Source organism: Tachysurus vachellii, chromosome 20 (assembly GCF_030014155.1).
Source record: "Tachysurus vachellii isolate PV-2020 chromosome 20, HZAU_Pvac_v1, whole genome shotgun sequence".
Taxonomy (NCBI): Eukaryota; Metazoa; Chordata; class Actinopteri; order Siluriformes; family Bagridae; genus Tachysurus; species Tachysurus vachellii.
The window spans coordinates 4,248,084-4,275,014 of NC_083479.1; the positions used below are offsets into that span (position 1 = coordinate 4,248,084).

General features: G+C 39.3%; 2 protein-coding genes across 8 annotated transcripts; both read right to left on the reverse strand.

Annotated features, from left to right (window-relative positions):
- Positions 1–3,122: 3,122 nt before the first annotated feature.
- Positions 3,123–8,707, reverse strand: LOC132863478 (glycolipid transfer protein-like). Its single transcript, XM_060896307.1, has 5 exons — positions 8,501–8,707; positions 6,315–6,373; positions 6,092–6,225; positions 5,641–5,791; positions 3,123–4,885 (listed from the first exon to the last, which is right to left on the reverse strand). The coding sequence occupies exons 1-5, from the start codon at positions 8,601–8,603 to the stop codon at positions 4,703–4,705; spliced, it is 630 nt and encodes a 209-aa protein (XP_060752290.1). The 5' UTR covers positions 8,604–8,707; the 3' UTR covers positions 3,123–4,702.
- Positions 8,708–9,339: 632 nt separating this feature from the next.
- git2b (G protein-coupled receptor kinase interacting ArfGAP 2b) lies at positions 9,340–26,731 on the reverse strand. Of its 7 annotated transcripts, XM_060895515.1 has the most exons (21): positions 26,495–26,731; positions 25,416–25,549; positions 24,985–25,097; positions 24,373–24,478; positions 24,141–24,227; positions 21,918–22,048; positions 21,137–21,231; positions 20,834–20,879; positions 20,547–20,598; positions 19,724–19,796; positions 19,260–19,357; positions 17,898–18,006; positions 17,495–17,637; positions 16,060–16,212; positions 15,046–15,258; positions 14,739–14,825; positions 13,671–13,753; positions 12,085–12,258; positions 11,812–11,868; positions 10,740–10,803; positions 9,340–10,539 (listed from the first exon to the last, which is right to left on the reverse strand). In XM_060895515.1, exons 1-21 carry the CDS (start codon positions 26,544–26,546, stop codon positions 10,333–10,335), a joined length of 2,277 nt encoding a protein of 758 aa, XP_060751498.1. In that variant the 5' UTR covers positions 26,547–26,731; the 3' UTR covers positions 9,340–10,332. The 7 variants fall into 7 exon arrangements, with proteins under 7 accessions (XP_060751498.1, XP_060751502.1, XP_060751500.1 ...); XM_060895519.1 differs by lacking the exon at positions 16,060–16,212; XM_060895517.1 differs by lacking the exon at positions 14,739–14,825.
- Positions 26,732–26,931: the final 200 nt, after the last annotated feature.

The following is a 26,931-nucleotide window of genomic DNA, read 5'->3' on the forward strand; positions in this document are numbered from 1 at the left end:
GTCACAGAGTTTAATTTGCCTTAATATAAGTATGGAATAATATTTAAAACAAAAACAAATATTTAATACAAAATGTCCCTTACTACAAAATATATGCAGAAAAAAAAATACAACATACCCTAACAATCACAATAGCTTGTGGTTAAGATTTGTTTCTAAGGCGGTGTAAATAGTGAAATCAACGCGTATGTACACTTTTATTACTGACTATGTTTTTAATAAGTAACTGCAACTGAAAATTCAATTACGAACTTGACAATTCTCCTGGGTGAAGTCGGCTCATGAAAGCACGGGTTGAAAAGCTTCATCGGGAAAACGGTTAAGAATTGTCTTAAAAATAATAAAATTCCTTCACTTCTTCCTACATGCTGCATTATTCTGTGAGTTATTTCAAAGTGTTAATATTTTTGGTGATTACTGGAAAAAAAAAAGTAATAATAAAAATGCATGCAGAAACATCTACTACCAGCAGGTTCATCCAAACTTTAACATGTGTACATGCATACATACTTTGTAGAGTTCATTATTAAAAATACAAGCATCTTATCTATGTTTATTTATTTATTTATTTATTTATATTTTATCTTTAGTCTATTGAGCGCTGGAGACGCACGGGGTTTTATCCAGCACCCCTCTTGAGAAAGTCATATATATGGAAATAGGACTCTATAAAGGTCCTTCTTTTTCTTCCCCTGCAGTGTTGCATTTGGGTATGAAAAATGTGCAGTCCTCTCAGGTTAAATGTCTCAGAATATATTACTTTTAATAAAGCGTATTGTGCGCTTACGATGGACTAGAAGGCATGGCACAATGCAGCGGCCCACTTATCTTGATGTTTTTTTTTCTCTCCTAGATATGCAAATTGCTTTCGGGGTTTTTCCCCCCTCATGTTTCTGGCACAGAACCATTTATTGCAATTCCAGAAGCTCCTGTTGTAGTAAACAAGGCAATCGAAATCGAACATGCATAAACGTGGTGCTGATTGTTTCGTGCTGCATTCAAGCAAGGGCTCCACATAAAATCTCCTACTTTTGTAATTTTACAAGTTGATGGAAACCAGAATGCTGAAGTCAAAAATAAACAAGAGTGAGTAACGTCGGACAGGATTTCCCACAATAAATACTGATTGGCTGTTTATTCAAGGATTATCTAAGCACTAAAGCATATCTTTTTTGGGATTTAAGTTCCTGAACATATAGGTGATGGTAATTTGTTGTTTTATTTTATTTTTTATTATCATTATTGTTAAGGTACTTAGAGATTGACCTGGTTTCAACACTGCACTTAATAGATTCAATCATTAGTCTAGAGTAGAATGCAAACATTCTGGAAGTTAAATCCAGTGAAATATTTAAAACGATATTGACTGAATTTGGTTAAATAATTGCAACGCATAAAACAACAACAAAAAAAAAACCTTCCTCTATGCCTTCCTGTTAGGAATATAGCCCAGTACAGGATGAAGCAAATTTTTATACAGAATAATACAGAATGCTGGCTTTAGCACACATCAAACAAATGTGGTAAATAGCAGATGAAAAACTGCTGAATGCTCTTCGTTGTTAAGTGAGAGACTAAGAGTTCTCCATCTTTATATGGCGAGCTACTTTATGGCCTCGTTTCCCCTCGGCGGCAGCTGTGCTTCTTAAAACTGTGGGATTACCAGTCCTGCTAATGCAGAAAGGGAATTTGGTCTCCACTGAGAGGAGCCACAAGCTCCACATTGTCCTCAGGCAGCAGAACACACACACACACACACACACACACACACACCACAGCCGTGTTGCTGAGGAGAAAGCGGAAATCATTAACTACTAAACAGGCTTCATTTTAGTGTGAATACCGGAGGCCATGACCTGCTCAGAAGCAGCTCAATAACAAGACCAAGCTGCCGTTTGCTAATGCAGCTCTCTATAGATTAACACTGTGGCCTATATGTCTACAATTCACATGGAGGTTCTGCTCTTTGGAAAAAAAGGTCAGCCATTTGGAAAACATAGCAAATTTGCACTGGGACAAAACTTTGAGCTATTTTTCAGTGATCATCACTGTGACAAGGTGCTGCCTCAGTGGCTGAAACATCATTAGCACCTTTGCTAGCAATGTGGGAAAGAAGCTCACTTTTAATCAACACTGCTTAAGGCTAAAGAGATTGAATGCAAATATCAGTCACTTTAACACTTAGAAAAGCATCTTAAAGTTGTTGTTTTTACAAACTTAAAATGAAAATTACTGTTTAGTTCAATAAAAGTGTGTTTTATCTTATACACACTGCTAATTATCCTGTTAGCCAACATGCTATTTCCAGGGCACACTACCACAGAGATTTATTTTAATTTAGACACATTTTTGTACGAGCCCAAGCACAGTTATATCACCTTTTCGATAAGAATAGTCTTAATTCAAACACTCACGGTTTCGTAGTTCATTCTTAATGATGTGCCGAACGAGTCGATTCAATGAATCGGTTCTTTTAGGTGAGCGTTGGATGTCTATTCGAATATATTAAAGACTTATAAAGCTTTCAGGTTTTCACTAAATATTGGAACGTTTAATGTAGAATGAGGAGTTTAACGATTTTAGCCAGCTTTATAGATAAAATAATAAATGAGCCGAAAGAGTCGACTCCAATGGTGAGTCACTGTAAGGTATAACAGGTGTCTGCTGACGTAACTTCCTTACACTTCGCATCAAGTAAAGCGGTATGCTACCTTATTTATTCAAATTAAGCTACTTGCCGCTGATTGGTTGTCGCGGACCGCGTAGTAACCAATCAGAGACGAATTTTGCGCTACTGAACATTGCATGGATAACTACCGAAAAAATGTTTGGTTATTTTTAACCGTGTATTTTTTTGTGCCTAGTAAACAGTCAGGTCATAAAAGTTGAAATAAACAGTAATTATTTCTTTTTGTACATTTATAATTTAAAGTAAACACACCACTTCACGTTAATACGTTTCATTTTAGATAATATACAGCTTCATGCTGCCCCCTGGTGGCACAACAGCAATATACATCTTAGGTAAGCTGAAAATCAATCAGTGTTTAATAATAAAATCCTGACAATACAAGACTGCTGTTCAGGGGATATGAGCTACAAATAAAAAAAATCTTTAATAGTACAAGAAAGGCACTCTTTATTTCAGGTTTTAATAACAACAAGTTATAATACACGCATCAGTGTACCAATAAATTAAAAATATATGTCAGTGTACCAATATAATTGGTATGAGAATAATTCATTATATCTCATTCAAAAACACACATACTCACACACACACACACACATAGCATTACACACAAACTTCAGAGTGAGGTTTTGTAACGCAGGAAAGCCATAAACCCTTTCTTTCTGCATTTCCTTACACAGATTCAACATCTTGCTGACCTCACAGACGTAACAGTAATAAATGATTATTCTAAGAATCAAACTTAAATCTACATTAACTGACATCCACACAGTGATTTCTAAGATTGCTTCCTTTGTTCAATAATATACAGAACAGTATGTACAATAATAAACTGTACACCCTGAGAGTGTAAATGTATGCAAGTACGTCATCAAAATGCAGACCAGCACGATAATCAGACAGTCCGCAACCTGGTCATCGGTTTTGTGCTGTAAAACCTGTCTGCGTGTAGGACTCTGAATGTATGGTATCAGTTAACGAGTCAGTCTTTGCATGAACAGTAACATCAATGATGTAGCTAAACTACAAATTGCTTTATATATAAAAATTACTCACTGTTAGTCTTCTTTGCATTTCAGTAAATATTATCATAGACAAGGTAAATTACTGATTTGTTCTGAGCCACTTCTCAATGCATATGAATTGTTAAAAAAAAAAAAAAAGACAAACGAAGACAAAAGTGAAATATTTATATGTATAGTGCAAAGGAGAAACTAATAAACATCCCATCACGAAAAAATAAGACCTACTGTTTAGTAGCTGTATTTCTTTCAAGTAAATTACAGCAACGCAATTACGACAATGCCAAACGTTACAAAGAACAGATTTTAAAACTCTTTAACCTGTTTTAAAGCTAATAATATCTTCATACCTCGATTACAACACAATGTCAAACTGAATATGAGAATATGAAATGCATGACGTGTTAAAGTTACAAAAGCTCTGGAACTCTCTGAGAAATTTGTAACTCCTTAATGTTTAATTTAAATACACATTTATTTTTTATTTTGTTTGGTTCAGTCCTATTCACTCATTCTTATTTATTCCTCCCTTTATAAAAAAGGTTACATTTGTATGAAATGTGTTATATAATTAGTTCCTCTTCAGTAGATGTCAGTAGTATTTAAGAATACTCTTTTGTATCATGTATTCTGTGTATCTGTCATGTGCTATGTATGTAATCAGTCAGTAGGAGAGTTATTGGCTTTTTTTCAGGTCGGAGTAAACGCAATGACGCTTCTGTCATTTGGGATTTCGCCTAGATTTGCAGGATTTTTTTTTTTTTTTTTATACAGCAGTCTTTAAACATCACAGGAAGTCTTCGGTCAGAAATCCTGTATGTGAATGCACTTCCGGTTGTTTGTTTTTCCTGCATAATCCGTGCTAAGATAGAAATTTATCTCACAGCAAAACAAAAAATCCAAATAAAATGAGTAGCACTGATTTGGAGTACTGATCGTTTCCAGTGGAATGCTGTCTGACCTGAGAAAAGCAGTGAAGCGCAACCCTTTAAACTGTGTAGTCCAGCTCAGCATTCGTCACTGTGTACAGCTCGTAAATGGCATCTACGGTGGTGGTAAAGTTCACCAAGAACTGCCTGATGTTCGCCAGGCAGTCTTCCTCAGCCACCACCTGACCTTTAGACAGAGCCTTCAGGAAGTCTGACCTGTATGGTGCAGCCAGAAGTGCAGCCTAAAGCACGGAGAGAAAGAAAACCCTGAGGATTAGTTGCTTTCTATTTGAATGAAGTCACCATTTTCTGTTAAGGTTCAAGAAGCCTGTACCTAGCGTTGTCTCAGTTTCCTGTTCCTAGTGGCTAGGAGTAGAAGCTGTTACAATGATCTGCTATTGTAGTTGATACAGTCAGTTCACCACAACTGTAAAGAGTGACTACTTGAGTTTCCTGTAGAACTGCTTTTTATTTTTTGTTTTTCGCACCATGCTGATCTGGAAAAATCTGTACCACCAATCACACCATTATCACAGTCACCTCCCCATTCTGCTGTTTGACGTGAACATTAACTGAAGTTCTTGAAGCGTTGTGCTGCTGCTACACGATTGGCTGATTAAATAACTGCAAATGAGCAAGTGTCCAGAATCCTAATAATATACACAGTAAATGTATGTTGCAATCTCATCATAATCTCATAACTGGTTTGTATAGAAAAAAATACACAAAGCCATAATGCTAATTACAATAAAATTACAATCAAATGTAAAGTCGTGCTGGTGGATGTTTTTCTAGCATTATAAGAAATTGCCTGTTTATTTATTTTTTCTTCAGTTTCACAAGCAATACCTCTCTGCTTTAGGGGTATTGCGGATATTATATCAAGGCTCAGATGTATAAAAATTTTATACTACACAACCTGCTGTGGATACACATATTGTCTTCCTTAATAAAGTCATTTATATTCCATCTCCATCTCTCTATTCCCATCACTTACCTTAAAAATCTTCTGCACTATCCAGCCGTGGTATTTCTTCAGCGCCTGTTCGTAGGCTTTAGTGATATTGACGCGGATGAGGTTGGGATTGTTCTCATCTTGCTCGCCATCTGCCAAACTTTGCAGCAGGATCTGAATAAAGCGCAGGCCTCTGAGGAAAACAGTTAGCAAATAGCAAGGGCTGAGTTTCCGAAACAATCCTCTTACGACGTACTGAACACTACTGACATGACAGCAGAAGGAAATTGAACGAAAGAGCGACGTTTTGTTAATATGGTAATGTATGATAACATGTCCTGGAATGTTTTGTGCCTCTCCCTGCCTTTATTCATTTACGCTTCTACGGGCTGCAAGCATCCACTCACTCACCTGACCACTCGATGAGCTTGTCTGACTTGATGAAGATGACTTAAAAACAGTACTGGAGCACAAAGGAAAAATTCCTTCTCACCTTTTTAACCACATCAGTGCTAACGTGGCCCCTACTTTCGGCCACTCGGACCCGTACGTGCCTTTCTCAGCTTCCAGGATCTTCTGAAGTGTCTCGTACTTCACTGGATCGGTGTCGTATACAGCTCGGATTTTCTAGAAAGCGAGAGCAAAGAGCGTTCGTATCAATCTGAAGACGTGAGACCAAAAATAAAAAGCAGTGAGCTGAGGAGGGTCACACTTACTGTGATGTTTCCGTTTATGTCGGCTTTGATGGGAGCAAAAACCTTTGAGCCAAGACAATCTGTTTAGGGAAAAAAATCAGATGGATAGAAATCTGAAACTAACATTTTGCATGTTCAGTTTAAGTGACAAGTTTGTGCACGCCTGACAATTACACATATGGGTAGCTTAAATATCCCATTACAGACTGCATCATCCTTTGCTATTATAATAACCTCCACTTATCTGGGAAGGTTTTCCATTAGCTTTTGTAAAGTGTGTGTGTGTGTGTGTGTGTGTGTGTGTGTGTGGTTGGGGGGGATCATTAGTGAGGACAGGCAAAACAAAGGTGTTCAGTGGGGTTGTTCTTCCACTCCAACCTTCCCAACCATGTCTTTATGGAGCCCTGTGGTTTGTGCACAGTCATGTTGCCATGTTGGAACAACTCCAGTGAAGAGCCACAACATACAAATACAAATTTGTGACAACAGCTTGCTGAAGACCGACATTTTTGGTGACGGTCGGGTGTCCGCAAATAGTACGCTTAAATACAATACGGGTGGAACACAAAACTCTAGAATATGACAATCATAAATAAATAGCGCTGGTGTGTCCAAAATCGGAGACTGAACATGATCACATAGTACCATGTTATAATTTGTAAAATATCTGAGTTTTGGGCGATATGAAAATCTTCATGTCTTCACTTAATATTCACTTTATCAGTAAGAGATATTCAACATTCACTACTTCATATTGACATACTGTAAGTGTCAACCTGTTTGCACATTTGCCTCTTACATATTCCTGTGTATCTTAATATTTAAGACTACAGTATAATGCACATATGCACATTGCCTTTTGTACATCCCTGTGTATCTCAATATTTATGACTACAGTTTACTTTCATTCACACTATTTTTTATTCTACATTTAATTCCACAGTATACATCTTCTTTTAGATTTTATTCTTGTATTTGTATTGTTTACTTTTATTTCACTCTGTGGTGTATTTTTTAATAATTGCACTGTCCATGGAGCGGACCTGATTCACATTTCACTGCTAGTTACATACGCTCTATATAATTGTGTATAAAAAAAAAATAAAAATCTTGAATCTTGAATATGACAAAATGTTGTGACACATAAATGGACATTCATGATTTTATAACACTGATTAACAGGTAGGGGGCACGGTGGCTTAGTGGTTAGCACGTTCGCCTCACACCTCCAGGGTCGGGGTTCGATTCCCGCCTCCACCTTGTGTGTGTGGAGTTTGCATGTTCTCCCCGTGCCTCGGGGGTTTCCTCCGGGTACTCCGGTTTCCTCCCCCGGTCCAAAGACATGCATGGTAGGTTGATTGGCATCTCTGGAAAATTGTCCGTAGTGCGTGAGTGAATGAGTGTGTGTGTGTGTGCCCTGCGATGGGTTGGCACTCCGTCCAGGGTGTATCCTGCCTTGATGCCCAATGACGCCTGAGATAGGCACAGGCTCCCCGTGACCCGAGGTAGTTCGGATAAGCGGTAGAAGATGAATGAATGAATGATTAACAGGTTTCAGGTTTGTTTAAACCTATTTTTATGCCTTGTTAAGTATTTTTCTCTTTGTTAGGCATTTTTGTAAATATTTGTAAAAAAAAAATCTAATAAATCTGGTGCATCAACAAATCAAAATACTGTTTTGTTTTAATTAATTGTATTAATTTTATTATTAATGAATTTATTTATTTTCTACCATAAAGGCAGAGTTGGACTGGCCAATCAGGAGCAGACTCACCCTGTGTTACACACTTGGCCACGCCCCCACCCCCTGATACACTGCCATTTATAATCATCAATGCTAATTAGTTTTTAATGAATTCGTCAGACTGGGAGCTGGAGTAGCCTTTCAGGGCAGCACGAGCATGAATAAATAATTAGTCCTAATTTTAGGACTGTACCATTCCAGACTTCATAGGGGAGCCCGTATTAACACAATGACCTATTCAAACAGCCCTAAAGTTAAGTTTAAGTTGTACTTAAAACAACAAAATGTACACATACCCTCTTTATTAGCTGTTTTATCAGGATATTATTCATCAAAAACCTCCATGCTCGTGTATTACCATCAGTAAGCCTACGTATAGAATATTGAGGAGTTGGGTCTTGTTCCAATAACTTATCAGCTCTCTAAAAGGCCACTCACTGGTTCATATGGACGAGTTACTCACCGAAGAAAGGCGGAAGATGGGACACCGACTCCAAAAACGACTTTGTACCGATTTCATTAAGATTAGGCAGCTCGGGGAACTGATTCTCTAATAAGAGAGACATTGTGAAATACAAAAAAAGCAACAAAAACAAACCGAGAGGTGAAAAAAAGAGAGCACAATTAACCCGGAACAAGCCGAAGTGCTACTTCATGCAGCAACAGGGAAGTAGTGGGCGGAGCCAGAACAAAATATTCAACAGGTGGGAATGAATTAGCCAATCGAAGAGAACACTTTGACAGCGCATCTAAACTGACCTATAGGCGGCGTTTATGCAAAACTGGCGAGGAGTAACTATTGGTAGATTAGTGTTATATTAGTAAATATAGTGCACTGCATTAAACCCTGTTTAATATATATTAAATATATTATTTATGATATATATATATATATATATATAACAATATATATATATATAATATAAATATATATATATATATATATATATATATATATAACAATATATATATATATATAATATATATATATATATATATATATATATATATATCATAAATAATATATTTAATATATATTAAACAGGGTTTAATGCAGTGCACTATATTTACTAATATAACACTAATCTATATTAGTGTCTAATCTAACACTAATAATATATATATATATATATATATATATATATATATATATATACAGTATATAAAATATATATTACTTAATATATAAATATTATATATGTATTATAATGTTCAGATGTTCCATAACTAACAACATAGAATTATTCATGGCTGAAAATATGATGCATGGCTCTAAACAAACAGTCACACAAACACAATAAGCATGTTATAAATTCTGGTTTATTATATTCAATGGCAAGGTTTTCACAGAAGCTGAACAGTCATGGTTTTGTTATCCCTGTATGCAGATGAGACTGAGCCAACACCACCTTATTAGTTGCATATGTAGGAGACAGCGTAGCAGCATTTATATATTATACAACATACTGAAGAATATGAGGACACGCTATTAGCACCACATGAAGAAATCACAAGCGCAACTGCTGATGGATTTTGAGACACGAGGCAACCCGAACACACATCCTTTGGATGAATTTCTATTCATAATTGCACAAAGCACAATTACAAATAAATGCAAGTGGAAATGAGAGCGAAGCTATTTTTTTTTTTGCGAAACAGAGCACTCGAAAAAAGCTGTTCAAAAAGCAGAAATAAATGTGGTTTGCGTCAAAATCAATGTCCTGAAGTCTCTGGAGCACGGTAACAGGAGGCCTGGCACAGTCAACTATGTGTGTGTGTGTGTATATATGTATATATACATATATACATATATACACAGACATATACACACACACACACACACATATATATATATGAGGTATTACAGCTTATAGACTTCAGCGTTACAAGACGTCATAGACTTCTGATACTGTACATTTGTTAAGTCACTGGATGAGGGTTTTACACAGGAAGGACTAAATATGCACAAAATATGGCTGGGTTTTTATTTTACCACAATAGACTGCACTGTCACATGACCATTTGACACCATTTGTTACCAGAGAACGGCAGCACGGACTGAGCTACACGATGGTCAACTGTAAAAACTATTGGACTGCAGACTTGACCATGTTACTATGCCAAGGCTATAACTTAAAATTTGGTTAACAGGCACTAGGAGACAAATACCTTTAAATAAAAAATAGAACATAAAAATACTTTTCATAATACTGATGCTGTAAAAAAGAAAGAAATTGACGACGATGGGCGACGTCGTCAATGTTGAAATGAAAAGGACGGTAAAAGGCGAGTGGCTCAGTTGCTCTCTTTGGTGGTGACGGTGACGAGCTGCTTGGCGGCCTTCGCGATATCGTAGGCGCACTGAATGAGCTGCTGCGTGACCAGCTGGGCGTCTGCAGGGCTGGAGTCGACTGGTGCTGCTCGCTGGCACTCGCCATGGAGTCGGCTGGCGCTGGAGGTCAGCAGCCGCAGGGAGCCGCGCACCATCTCTGAACTCGGCCTCTGGAAGGAGCAAAGGACAAGGCACGATTGATATAAAAATAAAAGACATCTAATGTAAATAAAATTCAGTTATTTCTCTCTTTAGAAGGAGTCATAAAATGCTGACTCTATTTCAGTGCTCTTGCTCTGAAACCGTTATTAATACCAGACAGCATTGTTGAGAATCACATACCCCCACAGTCCAGGGTGCACAGCCTTACCTTCGGAAACAGGGTGGCCATTTCCGTCACGGCTAGATGGATTCTTTCGGAGCATGGGATGAAGCTGGACAGGAGAGAAAAAACAAAGAGAAGTCACCTGGCTGCCAGACAATTCTTATACATATCTATATATATATGACAAATCAGCAGAACAAAATTTACCAAAAAAACACATGCACATAGATTTATTCCACACTTTATACCACAGCGCTGTGAAATGCATTAATCTGATTGGCCAGAAGAAATCGCTTAATTTTCTGTAACAGCAGACTTAATGCGCTCTTTCTAACGAGTGTGTGTTTCTTCGTATGCGAGTAAATTCAACAGAACTTCGACAAAACACAAGTCTAATCATAAACAGATTTTAAATACATGTGATTGTTGATATGGTGACAGTTGTTTGACGAGATTTGTAAGGAGTCTCCGGTAATCCAAGTCGAGTTTTATGCTTTATAATTGGTGAGAGGATAAAAATATATATTATATATATATATATACGTATATATATATATATATATATTTAAACCATTATAAAGAAGTAAGCAATGATGATTTTGTGGATGTTTCCACATCACAAAATGCAACTATAAAAAAATAACATTTAATTTATTTTAGCAATTTATTGTGGTTTTAGTCTGATTAAGACGTGCTGGTATTGTAAAGTGACCGACCACAGGGTGGAACAGTATCTCCGCTTCACGTCGAACCGCAACACCGTTTCTCTCTAATAACTACAACACAGCACACGGTGAATCATTTCTCTCTTCATATTTTTCACCTCAGACTCACAAACAGGAAGCAGAAAAGCGCAGAAATGTCAAAAGAGAAAACTACTGTGTGATCAAGGAAACACTGTTTGTTTAAAAAAAAAAAAAAAAAAGACAAATCTGCCTGTGAAAGCTGATTCCATCTGATTATCGTCTCCCGTTTGTAAGAGACACGTGTGGCGAAGCCTCACTGCAAATAGCTGATTGTTAGAAATACATGCTCTGCAGTTAGGAAGGGCAGCTGCGTTAAACACACTCGCAACACTCAGACAAAGGAGCCGCTGTGGCCTCCGAGCAAACAGTACCAGGACGAGTCCGGCTGCAGCTCGGCGCAGGGCAGAAGACCACTGAAACAACCCGGGCTGGGGTGTCCACCCACCACACACACACACACGAGGACAGAAAGTGAAAATACAGGATTATAGGAGGACTGAGAAATAGAGAGGATTTCCAAAAGCATGCAACTGTCTCCTCTTAGTTCTGCTTTTCATTCTCATAATAGTGATGATTTGAATTTTCAGATAAGGAAGTCACGTCTGTCTGTGTGCGTGTGTGTTTTTCTGTATATGTGTACTTGCCTTTCTTGTTTGTTCTCCTGTGCGGCACGCAGCAGCTCCTGGATGTTCTTGGTGATCTGCTCTGTCTTGCTGATGACGTCCTCGGTGGAGGGCAGCACCGAGTCCATCTCGCTCTCACCCGACTCGGGGATGGATCCCTCTCCAAGCCAGCCACCGCTCCTGGGAACGCTCGGCCTGAAACGGGCAGCGTTAATGACAGGTTATAAACAAACCGGCAGAGACGTCTTGCCTTCTAGAAGGTCTGACGCCACGGAGCGCTAACCTAACCCACCTGGCTAATGATAAAGATCTCGATTAAGGAATGTAACGTGGTGCTTTTCAACAGTTGCCCTGAGGCTTCTCTTATGAGTGATGTCTGAGTAGAAACGTTCTATTCGGTCATTCATTCTGTCACAAATATCATTTTTGAATATAATATTCAATACCGCCTTTTCATTTTGACTTTTAACTCTTAAATAAGAGATGTTTTGCATTTTCTATTAAACGGCTTTTAGACCAGCTTTTCAAACATCCGCCACTCTCTTATTAGAAATCTATCGGTTGTGACCATAGTAACGAGAAGAAAACGGTGAACCTTATCCAAAAGAATAGACGATTTATTTACTTTTTTGGATTTAAACCTGATGAAAAGAGCCTCCTGCTCAAACCGGGTAACAGCTTTTATAGTGAAACAACACTTAAAATTGTTAGAATCACCTCAAAAGTTGTGCGCTTGGCACCGCCATCAAGTGGCTCCCCACCTGCTTATCTGTGAAAAATATCCACTAATGCCCCTTTTCCACCGAGGCAGTTTGAGTGCTGGATCAGAGCCTAATTTAGAACCAGTTCTTTCTTTTCCGACCGCCAAAGCACCGGCTCTGAACCGGGAAAAGTGGTTCTTAAGTAGCACCAAAACGTTGTTGGTCTAGACTTAAGAACCGCTTGTGGGCGGAGCTACTGTTAGCGCATTTGATAATGTACCTTAAGTATACCAATGTTTAATACACTTTTACTTTACTGCGATATGATACATTATCAGCACACATGATAGTAGGTAGCTACATGCTAAGGCTAACTTTTTTCTGTGTTAATGATAAAATAATGTTTTGTACTTTCTCGATAACAACCTCCGTTTATACAGATTACATGGAGCTGCACGTACACGTTGGACTCGCTGCGTTTGGGTGTTAATGTAGGTTCACAAAGCCATGAGCATTAACAGTAAAGCAACATCCGCCATTGTTGATGTGTTTGTGTTTGTCGCTGCTGCGCTAACGTTGCTGGGACACGTGACACGTATACAGTGACGTCAGACTCGGCTCTGTGATGCTCTCTAGCCGGTGGAAAGGCAAACCGGTTCTTAGAAGGTTCGCCAGTGGAACCAACTTTGAACCAGCACCAGCGTTAGCTCTGAACCAGCACCCGGTTCTTTTTGGTGGAAAAGGGGCATAGGTGTCTTTGGAAATTATCCTGTCTGTCTCTTCACTGATACAGGTCTTAAGTGTATGTATATATATATATATATATATATTTTTTTTGTCAAAGTCAGAACTATTATAAAGCCTGGCTTCCAACACTTGAGTTGTACGTGAGAGGACCTGGAGTACCTGGAGTCGTCCAGCTCGGCGTGGTTGGGCGTGTTGTCGTAGTCGCTCTCCGAGGTGCTGCTCTTTCCCTCCACCCCGGACCTCTGTTGTTGGAGAAGAAACATAATGAGAGCTCTACCTTTAATCCTCAAATCAGTTTTGCATCACAGAGGTTTCAATGTTACTGAGAATTACTACAGGGCTTGCAAGAGACACAGGCATGTTAGCAGCAGGCCAGGCTGCAGCAGAGAGTCATTCCTCATGCTTGCGTTATTAGACCGAGCGTCATCGTTCAAAAAAAAAAAAAAAAGACTTCACAGAGCACTCGTGAATTCTCGATTCTGATTGGTCAGAAGGTGTTTGTTAATTTCCAAACATCATATTGTTAATATGGGGAAGTTTTTCATTGAACATTAATGGAAAAGGCTTCCGATGTCTGCATGTTTTCCCACCACAGGAAAGTCTTCTTTGATGTTGGCGGTTTTTCACTAACACGACTCCCTTAAAGAGGAACTTAAAAAAAGGAACTGACTGTTTACAGCTGCTTCATGCATCAGAACTTTAACGGTAATATATAAACCGATACATGGTAATTTGGAAATTTGATTGTCAATTATTTATTTTAGATCATTTTACAAAACACATTTGCAGATATAATTCCTTCACAAACCGTTAAAATCTGCAGCCCTAGTTATAACTTTTGGCTTCAGGTTGAGGCTTCAATAAACCATCCTTCTGGTCTAAGGTATATAATTCAGCTGGCACGGCTTTAAGAACCAAGCAGCAACTGTTGGTAGTAGACTCTTCTGGACACTTTCACACATCGGGCCTTATCAGTGAGCAGAGCTTTCCAGCCAATGTGCCTTTGCAGTGGTCGCAAATGCAGCAAGCACAAAGAAGCAGTCTATTGCAAACCCTGCGCCTCTGACAAACAGATCACTGTGGACTGAAACGGTGGAGTGTGTACAGATAGGAGTGCATGCAGATCTGCAGAGCTGGAAGGAGTGGAGCAGTGGGTGGAGGTGGGCTGAGGAAGAAGAGGAAAACGGGAAGAAAGGAAGCCAGGCAGTAGAAGAGCGAGTACTTCACCCTTTGGGCTCGCTCGTCCCACGCCCAGGACAGGGTGGAAGGGAAGGTTGGGAGGGAGGAGGCGCCCATGGAGGAACCCTTCCCAATCTAGAAAGGGTTCAGAGCAAGTTGGCTATTTCCATAAATATTGTAACTGAAATGCGTGTGCTGATGTACAAAAACATCAAAACATGGCCTGGGTCAATGGGACAATCACATGAACAGAACATGAGCATCTGAACCTCATACACAGAATGCTGTGAATGCTGTAAAATCACACTCAAAGCCACAAATCAAGCATGGCGTGTTCTCTAGCGATTGCACTTACACCAGGAGGAAGGGGCTGGAGGGTGAGGCTGCCAGGCTCGGGATGAGCACCGTCTGCTCTGGTGTGGTAGTGCTTCATTCCCGAGCCTGTCTCGTACATGGACATGGCTCTGCCTCCGCGGGGCGGTGCCCGTCGCTGCGGCTCCTGCGGGTGCGCCAGGCTGTTGGTGCCCTGCCATTTCAGATTGCTGTTCTCGTTCTGCAGGGAGTTCAGCTGGAGACGAAGCAAACACACACGCGGAGACGTTTGTGCCTTTAACCTTTATGTTCCGGTCCGTTTCTTGTTATTTTTTTTTTTTTTAAATTGGAACCGATTTGATGTGGCATGTTACAGAAAATATAGTCAGACCTGATAGAAGTAAAATGCAGTTCTCTCATTTCCCCTTCATCTCTAATTTATACTCTCATTTCTCTCTCTCTCTCTCTCTCACACACACACACACACACACACAGCTGATATAATTAATTATAACAAAGAAAAGGCAGATATTTGATATTTTTAGAACTGAATGCATACATTAATGGTTAAAAAAAACAAAAAAACAAAAAACTATGAGGTAATAAACCTCATTAAATCAAATTAAAAAAAAATTTGATCTACAGGTTGACTGGAATATCATGCAAAGCAGAGTGACTTATTTTATATTCAGCCATATTCATTTAAAAATTCCCAGCAGAATATTTTTGATTTGTCAAGCGATTAAAATCTAATAACGACTGACTTTTTCCTCGCGCGTCAAAATCTAAAACGCTGCTTAGTACGTACTGAAAGAGCTCGAAAGCCGAAGAGACAGACCTGTAATACGAGACAGAGGGTGAAGACACACTATCTGCCTCCTCATCTAAAATGCTTAGCAGCAGCCCTGAGCGAGCAGCACAACAAGCGAGGATCAGATAAGCGCAGCAGCTAAGCAACCCGGCTAGCAGGCTTCCCACACGCAGCTAAAGCTGGATCAGGGTGTGAGCTACTCAGGGTAAAGATTACTAGGGTCATGGAATAGCCAGGGTCACCCACCTTGCCCTGCATGTGCCTCAGCTCCTCACTCAGGTGGCAGTTGACCTTGAGCAGCTGCTGGATCTTGGCCTCGGATGCATTCAAGGCGTTCTTCACCTCCATGAACTCCTGCACGGTGATGGGGCCGTCGGACAGGTCGGAGGACTCCGAGCTCTGATGTTAGAGCGATAAGGACAGAGTGAAGCAGGAGTTTCCGTACAGTCTGAACACATTACTTTGTATATAACATTTCAGACTGAAAGACTTGCCCTTGATAAGAACAATGTTATTCTGTAAAAAAATCGATAACAATAATAATAATAATAATACGTTGGGTCAAATTACCGTAGTCCAGCCTTTATATGAAGTATGTACAAACTTTCTAGCAGACAAGAGAGAAAATGCATACATGTAGTAGCTACCTACGTAAATAAATAATAATCCATCCATCCATCCATTCATCCACTACACCATTTATCCTACAAGGTCACAAGGAACCTGGAGCCTATCCCAAGAGTCTTGGGGTGCAAGGCAGGAGACCCTGGACAGGACGCAGGGTACATATACACACACACACACACACACACACACACTCCCGTAATCACACTCTACGGACAATTTAGAGACGCCAATCAAGCTACAATGCGTGGTCTTTGGACTGAGGGAGGAAACCGGAGTACAAGGAGGAAACCCTGAGGCACACAAATGACACAAACACACACGGTGGAGGCATGAATCAAACTAACTAAATAATAATAATAATGTTTTTTTTTTTAAATGTTGGAATGCCATCCCTATTCAAACAAAAGCAATTCAAAAAAATAAATAAATAAAAAAGAAACCTCAATATTCAGCTGCAGGTTATAATTTAATAAATATATAGTAACTAACGTTATACTGAAGTCAGCATAAAAACAGACTAAACTGTCTTCTGAGGTTAATGACACTGAAAGTAATAGTGAAAACCTAACTGGTAAGATTGAAAGTCGAGTTTATTAACCACTCCGAAAAAAGTAGCTCATTAAGCACCGAGCTAAATGGGTTCTATTAGGTTGAAATGAGGAGATTTTTTTTTCTGTCTCTGCTGTTCAAAAAGTTGCCAATGGCTTCTGGGAAATTTATAGTTAAGTTGTACAATCCTTCAACCCACACCGGGCTCATCTAATAAACTTCACCAGCACTAATAAAAGTACTGGAACAGCCCTCAGGAGGACCGTCAAGGGACCGACAGCAGATGAGAGAACGGCGAGGAGCGGTTGTATATAAATGCAGGGTGAGTGTAAGCAGCTGATAAGCACAAGCTCAGTGCAATAAAAATGCAGGACGGCACGCGGTCTCTCTGCGAAACAGCAGGAGGATCGTGAGGATCGATTAGACCATATGATCATGCAAAGCCGAACCAGACTACCTATGCAAATTAGGCTCCGTCACGTGGATATTTAAAGGAGCGACAAACCTTGGTCCTCTCATCCTTCCCAGAGCCAGGCTCTCGTTCTGCGTCTTCATCGGATGCCACGCTGTCATAATCAGGCTGTTCCACCTCTTGGCTCTCGCTCCCGAGGCGACTGCCGATATCTTTTAGAATCAGCTCCACGTTATCTGAGAGAAGGAAAAGGAAAAAGGGATGGATAAGTGAGTTCTCTTTAGGCCACCTGCTATACATTTAAACTGTAGTGCGTGCAAAAAATAATAAAAAGGTGAGTATAAAATAGGAACTGAAAGGGGGAAAAAAAAAGAAAAAAATGAAATGAAGTCTGATGAGGATAAAATATTTTACAGGAACTACAACAGTGAAAACAGGAAATAAGGGATACAATAAACAGCAGGATGTTATTTTTTGCTTTAACGCTTCCACTCACCCTTGACCTCCGGGGAATTCCCTTGCTGCCGGCGCTTTGCGTCTGTTAAAATGTCTATGACAAGTGTAGCAAACTCATGAGCGTTGAACCTCGCCAGCTTCTGTCGGCCCTGAGTCACAAATATTACAGTGGTCAGAGGTGAAAATCAGCATCTCAGAGAGAGAGAGAGAGAGAGAGAGAGAAAGAGAGAGAGACAGAGAGAGAGAAAGAGAGAGAGAGAGAGAGAGAGAGAGAGACAGAGAGAGAGAAAGAGAGAGAGACAGAGAGAGAGAGAGAGAGAGAGAGAGAGACAGAGAGAGAGAGAGAGAGAGAGAGAGACAGAGAGAGAGAGAGAGAGAGAGAGAGACAGAGAGAGAGAGAGAGAGAGAGAGAGAGAGAGAGAGACAGAGAGAGAGAAAGAGAGAGAGACAGAGAGAGAGAGAGAGAGAGAGAGAGAGAGAGACAGAGAGAGAGAAAGAGAGAGAGACAGAGAGAGAGAGAGAGAGAGAGAGAGAGAGACAGAGAGAGAGAGAGAGAGAGAGAGAGACAGAGAGAGAGAGAGAGAGAGAGAGAGAGAGAGAAAGAGAGACAGACAGACAGAGAGACAGACAGAGACAGAGAGAGAGAGACAGAGACAGATAGAGAGAGAGACAGACAGAGAGAGAGAGAAAGAGGAAATGAGAAACCGACAGAAAGAGAGAAACAGACAGAGAGAGAGAGAGAGGGAGAAAGAGAGAAACAGACAGACAGAGAGAGAGCGACAGAGACAGATATAGAGAGAGACAGACAGAGAGAGACAAAGTCAGACAGACAGACAGAGAGAGACAGAGAGAGAAAGAGAAAATGAGAAACCGACAGAAAGAGAAAGAGAGAAACAGACAGAGAGAGAAAGAGAGAAACAGACAGAGAGAGGACCAATATAATAGTCAGCATAAAAAAATAACAGGAACTTGTTTGTCACATTCCGAAACTTATTGGAAAATAGTTACTAACTGATGTCTGGAGCACCACATCATCCAGTCATACATTATTTTCCTAATAATGTTGTCCGGTCATAAACATATATACAGAGATAGTATTTTCTGATAAATCAGTAGAAACTAAAAGCGACTTTCTTAATGTCTATAAAAGAAACTATACAGTTTCACCCAGCTTTAGAATACTAAATGGCATCAAATGCACTAGTTTATAATGTCTAGAGCCCCCTGCTGTCTGCAAGTCAAACTACAACGAGAAGAAAAATATGATTTCATTTTTAACACCACAAACTGAACCTTTAATGATGTCTATGAAAGCTACAAAAATGTCATTTAATTTCATGTCATTTAATTTCATGTCATTGACATGAAACGAGCAGAGATGAAAGCGGCACCGCTGGTTTACCTGGTTCCTCGTGGACGAGTATTCAGGGTTGACTGGGAGAAAGGGAACCACTGTGGTTTCAGTCACCAGAGTGCTGTGGTTCTGAGTGGCGAGCCACACTGTAATCATCATCATAAGAAATTACCAACAAGAACAATCAGATGAAACGGCAACCCACATGATGTACAGTGTTTCAGAGCATGGAGGACAATGACGACAAGGAGGACACACAGAGGTGACAAATGGTGTTAATTAGCGAGATTTAGGACAATGACAAATTTTATTGACTTTCTGCCAACAACCTCCTAGTTATCACAATTCAACTATTCTTTATTAGACTGTAATACATCTAATCCAGACCACAAGCTAAGCTACTTTGTTGATTGACGCTACAGAACACAGCGGATAAGCCACTTGAGCTCGTAAAACAAAAACGTGGAAACTACAGATTTGACAAGGTGGTGATAAAGAGATGGGTTTTGTACCTGCATCAGTTTCTCTTCTGTCCACCTCATCGTAAACGTCCATGGCCAGCTCTTCAAACTGATGATTGCTGAGCTGCAACAAAAAAATGACATTAAAAATGAACTAAGAGGTACAAAAGTAGCTTGTACAAGCTGAAGATTAATCTGATTTGAAGTTGTGTCTCAAATGATGTACTATACACTATGCTCTCTGCTGTCTAGTGCACAAATGAAGGAAAGAAGGGTCGTATCTCCGCTTCTCAGGCGAGTGGGAAAACGTCACACGCGCGTAATGTAGCTAATGTAGCGTTAGCGTCATTTTAAAACAGTGACACAATGCAGGCTAATATGTAACACGTCTCCTTCGCCGGAGGCATCTTCAGCCGTCTCGAATATTTTTACTAGTTCAGCATCGGTGCCTGGTAGCCCCGCCCCTTTCCCACGACGTAAACAAAGCTGCGAAGTGTATAACGTTCTACTTTATTTATCTTTGTTTATTAACAGGAATAAGTACATCGCCGATGTTCTTCGAATTTGCAGGGTGAATATTAACCCTATTTATGGACGAATGAATTTGACTAGGAAAAAAAAAAGAGCAGAGCGAAGAAATTCAGAAATCTAATTTAACAAAAAAAAAATTCAAAAATGAAAAAAAATTTGTTAATTTCAAAAAAATTTTAACTTTTTAAATTAATAAACTGATAAATGTCTGATAAATTCAGCACAAATTACGGCAAACAATAAGGGGATATTTATACAATTATCTCAGCAGTAAGGCTTTTTTCCCAGCATGCATCAGCTAAATATAGTAGTTAAAGGCAAACTTAACAAAAATGTAACTTACTGATTGGAGTTTCTTTTTTGCAGCTTTAGCCAATTCGGTTAAATCCAGAGTGCTTTAATCGAAACAGACAGAAAAACACACTTTAATAGATGCGTACACTTTCCTCCTGAAAAGACTCGAACACTGGCAAAGGTTTCCTCAGAACTAAAATATCATGCTGTGTTCTACTTACACGTTCCTTCTCCGTTTAAAGTGAGCAAGGAGAAAAATTTCATCCAAAGTTACACTCGAATTTTTTTTTTTGACCATACAATCATTCTGTTATAAGAAAACGGTTGAAATCTTACCTGTCTGCTATCTGAGGAATTATAAAATGTTGCCCATTTTTGTGATCTGAAAGCAAAAATGGTATAATGTTAACGTTCACGTCTCGGAAAACTGCACAACACCAGTCGTGGCGTTATGTTCTCACTTCCTGTTCCCTCGTGACCCTAGACACCAATTTATTTCATGCAAAATGCTTCTCTGCCTTGTGTTATGAATAAACAGCAGGTTCATCTACAGAGGAAATAATCACATGTCTGTGTGACATCGATCGGAGACGGCGGAGGAAGGAGCGATATGTTCGAGGTGTTAAAATATCCGTTTACCTGGTTTTCTTCCACAAAGGTAGAAGGCTAATCTGTCGGTCAGTTCGTATTGGATCTCCACCAGTCTGTCAGCCAGATCCTGATGACCTGCTTGTCTGTGAAGAGCAAGAAAGCCAAATCTGAATACGGTTTACATTTAAATTCTTAATGCTGGGGTCGAAATGAATTCGAAATGGTTAATAACACACGAATAATATATTACTTCAAGCTGCATTTCGTCTGTTTGAATCAAACCCTGCTGTGAGTGATTCCTCGGTTCAGATCGTTTGAGCAGATCACAGAAATCAAACCCAGGCATTTCACAGTTAAACATTTCTTTTCTTGTTTTTCTGTTTTAGTCCTTGAGGTCGATCAGATATCCCGAATCGTATTTCCACAGCTTGCATCTACCCCAAAATACAGAAAAATCCGAATTGCTTTGTCTCTGCTGTCGAACCGTGCTAGTAAAGACAACAACTCAAAAATGTTTGATTCGAATGAACTAAAGACTGCAGATTTGATTGCAAAGCGAAAGTAATGAGACCTCGATCGACTGCAGGAAGTAAAAAAAAATTATGCTGCTGTTTTTTTTGTTTTATGCTGCTGTTGTTTATTTATTTTGTTTATTTAACTGACTGGACAGAGCTGAACTTTTGGACTCCCTGCGTATTTATGTGTAGAAACAAAACAAAACAAAACGGAAACAAACAGCAAACGACTCAATCTTTACTTGCTTCATGCTAGCGGTCATCCAAGAGGAAGCAATGACTCGTGCCTCTTGTGTGTGGTGAAGACGACTGACCTTGCATAATCGATAGGTGTGTTTCCGCTGCTGTCCGGAGCGCCGGGGTCCGCGCCGTACACCGTCAGGAGCTCGGCTTGGAGAAGCTGACCCGCTTTGGCCGCCACGTGTAATGGAGTGTTCCCTTTTTCCTACAGAGGACAAGAGTGTGAACGCTGTTAATGCCTTACGGGAGATTGTGTGTTTTAATCGTACTTACAGATTAAAAAAATAGAAGGAATTTTTTTTCTGAAGTGTGTCAGTACTCTGGACTGCTGTTAGAGCCTTATTTGCACTGTGTGTGTTTGTGTGTTTGTGGTGAGTTTGTGTGATTGCAGGCACGCGTGTGGCAAAAAATACGAGCCGCTCTCCTGTTGCATGCAACCGACTGAAATGTGGTGCATGCAAAAGTATTGGCACGACTGTTCTATTGCAACCTGAAGATGCAACCAGCTAAACGCAAGTGAAAAGATTGCACTGAAACATCAGAATTCGTGGCGTTGCTTTAAAACTTCAAGCGTCCTTTTAGAAACCACAAAAACCAAAGATCGTCTCAAAGTTCAGGTTTTGGTCGTATGTTCACTTTAATAGAAACGGCTGAACCCCTTACTCATTTCTGCAGGCATCCAATCAAACAATCACACAGCTGCACAACCGATAAAGTGTTTGAGAGATTTGCGCTGACTGTAGACTCAGATCACTGTTCTTGGTTAAACCTGATGTGGTTTCTAACTCTAGTGGCCCACTGGCCCGAGGTTTCGCATGTGTGTAGACGCTGTTCGGTTAGATATTTGATTCCATGTGACATTCTCTCTTTTTTTTCGCACCATATTCTGTGTATCGAGCAATTGACGTTTGAACTGAACATCATCTCAGACTCTTTACCTGTACCTGCACTGCTGCCATGTGAATGGTCTATATTATTAATCGATCTTATGCAAATCCAGGAGAAACACATTTACACACAGTTTTTAAAGACCTAAAATAAAAATAAAAAAAAATCTGCTTTTTTCTATCTTGGTCACATTGTGCACGATTCATCACAAAATCTTCTAAAGACTAAATTATTCTTTATATCTAATCTGCAGCTAAACATCAGCACCTCCGTTATTTAACAACTTTGCAAGATCACGGTAATTTTTCACTGGTGGGTGAGGAGAAAAATAAATAAATAAACAAATAAATAAACAAATAAACAAACAAATAAACAAATAAATAAAAAGAATCCTGTGCTTGCAATTTCACCAGAAGCAGATTACAAAAGAGAAGCACAAAAACTCTGCAAAATTGCATGACAAATTTTGAAGATGGAAAAATCTGAAATTAAATAAATTAATTGAATAAATAAATAAATCAATCCTCAGCAAAATAACCAATCGTTTTGTCACGTTTCATCACCTCTTCCCACACGTGTCACATGAAGTACTTCTAACTGGCGTCGAGGGCGGTTTATATTTATTTCATTTTTGTTTAATTATTCCAATAATTATTTATTTTTTTTTTAGAATATTTCCTGAATTTTAAGTTACATAATAAAGACTTTAACTGTGGCGAGTTTTCGAGCATAAAAAGAGTTTTTGCACGGATATCGGGGATGAACGGAGGATTCCGAAATCAGTTTAAGAATAAGTTTAAGAATTTTGTACAAATTCTCACACCTGACAAGTTTATTCCAAACGAGTAAGCGGCCAATGAGGTAAATTCGGATTAGCTCGGCGCTAATTTGACGTGCTGTGGTTGTTAGCGCTGAGGAAGATTTATCGTCGTCTTGCGTCTTTTAGTTCTTTATGGCACTTATTAATGAAAGGCAATCTGAGGGGAGCTACAGTATGTGTTTATTCATTGGTGTCTCGTTGACTCGTTGCAGAGGTGAGCTCTGAGAGAAGAGGAAAAGTAGCGGAAGAAGGTAAACTTTTGCGTGGGTGAGAAAAGAAAAGAAACATTGACACACTGGGCACGTTTCTATTTCAGAGTCAGTGACACCAGACCAGAGTGGTAACGTGAAGCGTCTTATTTATAGCCGTAGACATTAATGCTTAAGCGTTAAGACGCAAGTGTTGTCACGATTCAGTCAAATCAGTTTCTTATGAAAGCAAGGAATTTTCCCGAACTATTAGCATGAAAATATTCCTGGTCTTTTTTTTTTTTTAAGAATTTACTGCTGCGCTGATATTTTAATGCCTTTGAAACAAGTTTGGATCATTCAAATGGAAAAAAAAAAACTTTAGAAGACAAACAACTTACTGGATGGAAAAAGTTTGCCTGCGCTCCCAAAGACAACAGCCTGAGACACGTCTCCAGGTTCCCGGTCCGCACGCTGGAGTGGAGTTGCTGTGAAAATAAAAAATGTAATCGTTTGCTTAAGGGTTTGAAAAAGATTCAGATATGGTTCATAATCAAAAGAGGAAATGTGTTGAAGGGAGAAAGAAAAGAGGAAATGTTTGCTGCTAGTGAATTTCCGCTAAGTGGTTCTTACTTTACTCAGATCCTTTGCAGTCACGCTGTCATCCTCGCGACATGGCATTCGATGAACAAATGCCAGCATCTGGTACTTGGCCTTTATAAACTCTGTTTTGTTAGGACTAAAACAAGTAGAAAGAAATGAACACTGAATTAAATTCCGTTATGCCACAGCACTGTTGAATTCTCGATTCTGATTGGTCAACACAATTTTTTAGAAGGAGTCTCCAGTTCCTAGGAAGAGGGACAAGCTGTTTGTCTGGTGGTTGTAGAAACCCACAAAGGGAACTGGTGATGCAATGACTGTTTACTGCTGCTTTAATGTAAGCGGTACGAGAAAGCAACTCATTCCACAACACATAATATAACTAGAAATGTACAAACACACACACACAAAGGTGTATGATGTGTTGGAGAATAAAACACAGTGTGAAAGAAAATAATAATAGTATCTTGTGCTGCATCACCTAACTGTTGTTGATTATTTTTCTAGAACAGGAAGCCACCAAGGGTTTTAGGACCTTACTTAAAGTCCAACATCCTTAAACTGTCTGCAACCAAACTACTGTCGAACATATCGTACAGGATATAGTGATTTTTATTTTATTCTATAAACTGGATGACTTACTGCACTCTGTCCTGTGGATTGGCTTTGCGTTTTCCACTCATAATCGAGGAAGGGTCCAGAAGACTGTGCTCCCAAATTGAATTCGCCCCATTGTTATATAAAGTCTGGACCATCTGTGGGTAAAAGATGAGATTACGACCCGTTTATGTTTAACGAGTCACATATTCATATTCGGTCATCTCATAACCACAAAGAGAAAAGTTTGAAAAATAAATGGGGAAGACCGGCAGCATGAAAGAAGCCACGTAGCTTTATTCTATTTTTATTTGAGGAACCGCTACACAATGCTTCATTTCCTGATAACGACCGCAGCATGCAAAAGGAAGTTAAATGCCAAAACATAAAAAATAATAATAATAAATGGTTGTGCAAAAAAAAAAAGGACCTTGACGGACCTTGTTTTAACAACAAAACAAAACCACATACTGTACCTGTAACTGTGATGCAGGCCACGGCGTGTGAGTCAGGTGGTGGACCTGCGAGCTGTGACGACCCAGACCTCGGTGTATACTGCAGCACTCATCACAGATGAAGATGCCTCTGTTGATTGAAGCCCATCGAGGCTCTGAAAAAAGGGAAAAACTTTCATCAAACGGCAGAACGGATTCCACTTGTCTGGAATCCAACAACGTCCATTAAGTCTGAGATTCATTATTATTGACTTTAACTTTAATGAATCTGCTGATCAGAGGTTTAACATTTCCCTGTAAAAAAATAAAATAAAACAACTTCAGCCTGTATATCAGATTACATTTATGACCAGGAATCTGAAAGTTAAACCCTTTATGTAGTTCTATAATAATATTGTTATATATTAATTGCTGTATGAATCAAAATCTTTTCATTTTATTTGCTTCACAAATGATCCATTCCATTGTATGCACTGTTTTTCGTTTTATTCTTTGTGTATTTATACATAAAATACATAAAGTTTATTATTATTTATTATTATTATTATGATTCGTCCAACACACAATGAGTATGGACCATAGCCAAAATGACGCCAGTATTCCGTCAAGGTCCTGCCTCTTTCACTCTGATTGGCTACGAAGTTTCCTGAGTGCTGGACTACGATTCATAATTACAAGACGCTCACAAAACAGACACTCAAAACAACCAGTCCTAGCGAAGTAGGCGGGGCTAGTCGGAATACAGGTGGGAAAACAAGACGGAATCCGAATTGTTATATGACGCAAAAAACAAACATACAAACAAAAAAAAACGTTGACTTAAAAAAATATACATCCATATCTGAAAATATATCTGTCCCTGGGGTTAAGACAAAGAGCTGTTAGTATCGTATAAGCTATCAAGTTAGCCAGTTGGCTAAGCAAGCAACAAGCAAAAGAAGCACAACAACAGTCCAACATTCGTTACTGAAATAAACGCTGTGTGTGTTTTTGTAGTCAGATGTGAATCAACCTTAGCTTTGTTATTCAGTCTGTTCACCCGAACAGGTAATAAAGATAAAGATAAACTAGTAGTGAAGCCCAGTTTAGCGCTGACTTACCAGGGGCGCTGCAGTCAGCGCAGATTTCCCTGTTGCGAGGCCTCATTGACATCCTTTTTACTGCACAAACTCCTCGAAACGTGTTTATTCTTTCACATTCGTGACACGCGACACTTCTGATCGTTAATAAAAAATGATAAGCGTTGGTGAAAACCGACAGAAAGGTGTTTAAAAAGCGGAATGAATACAAACAGTTCCGCCCTTGTTCTCTGCTCCTCCACTATAGCCTGATTTTTTTTTTTTTTCTCAACTTCCGGAATGCAGAGGCGACTTAGTAGGCGGAGCAACCGCCCGTCAATCAATTACGTATTTACATGAGGATTTGTTTTTCTTTATTTTTTCTTTTTTCTTTTGCTTATTTTTTTTTTTTTTTTGCCAATTTCTGACTGAAATGTGGATACATATCATGGCTTGTGTTGTGCATAAATTTCAGTGTT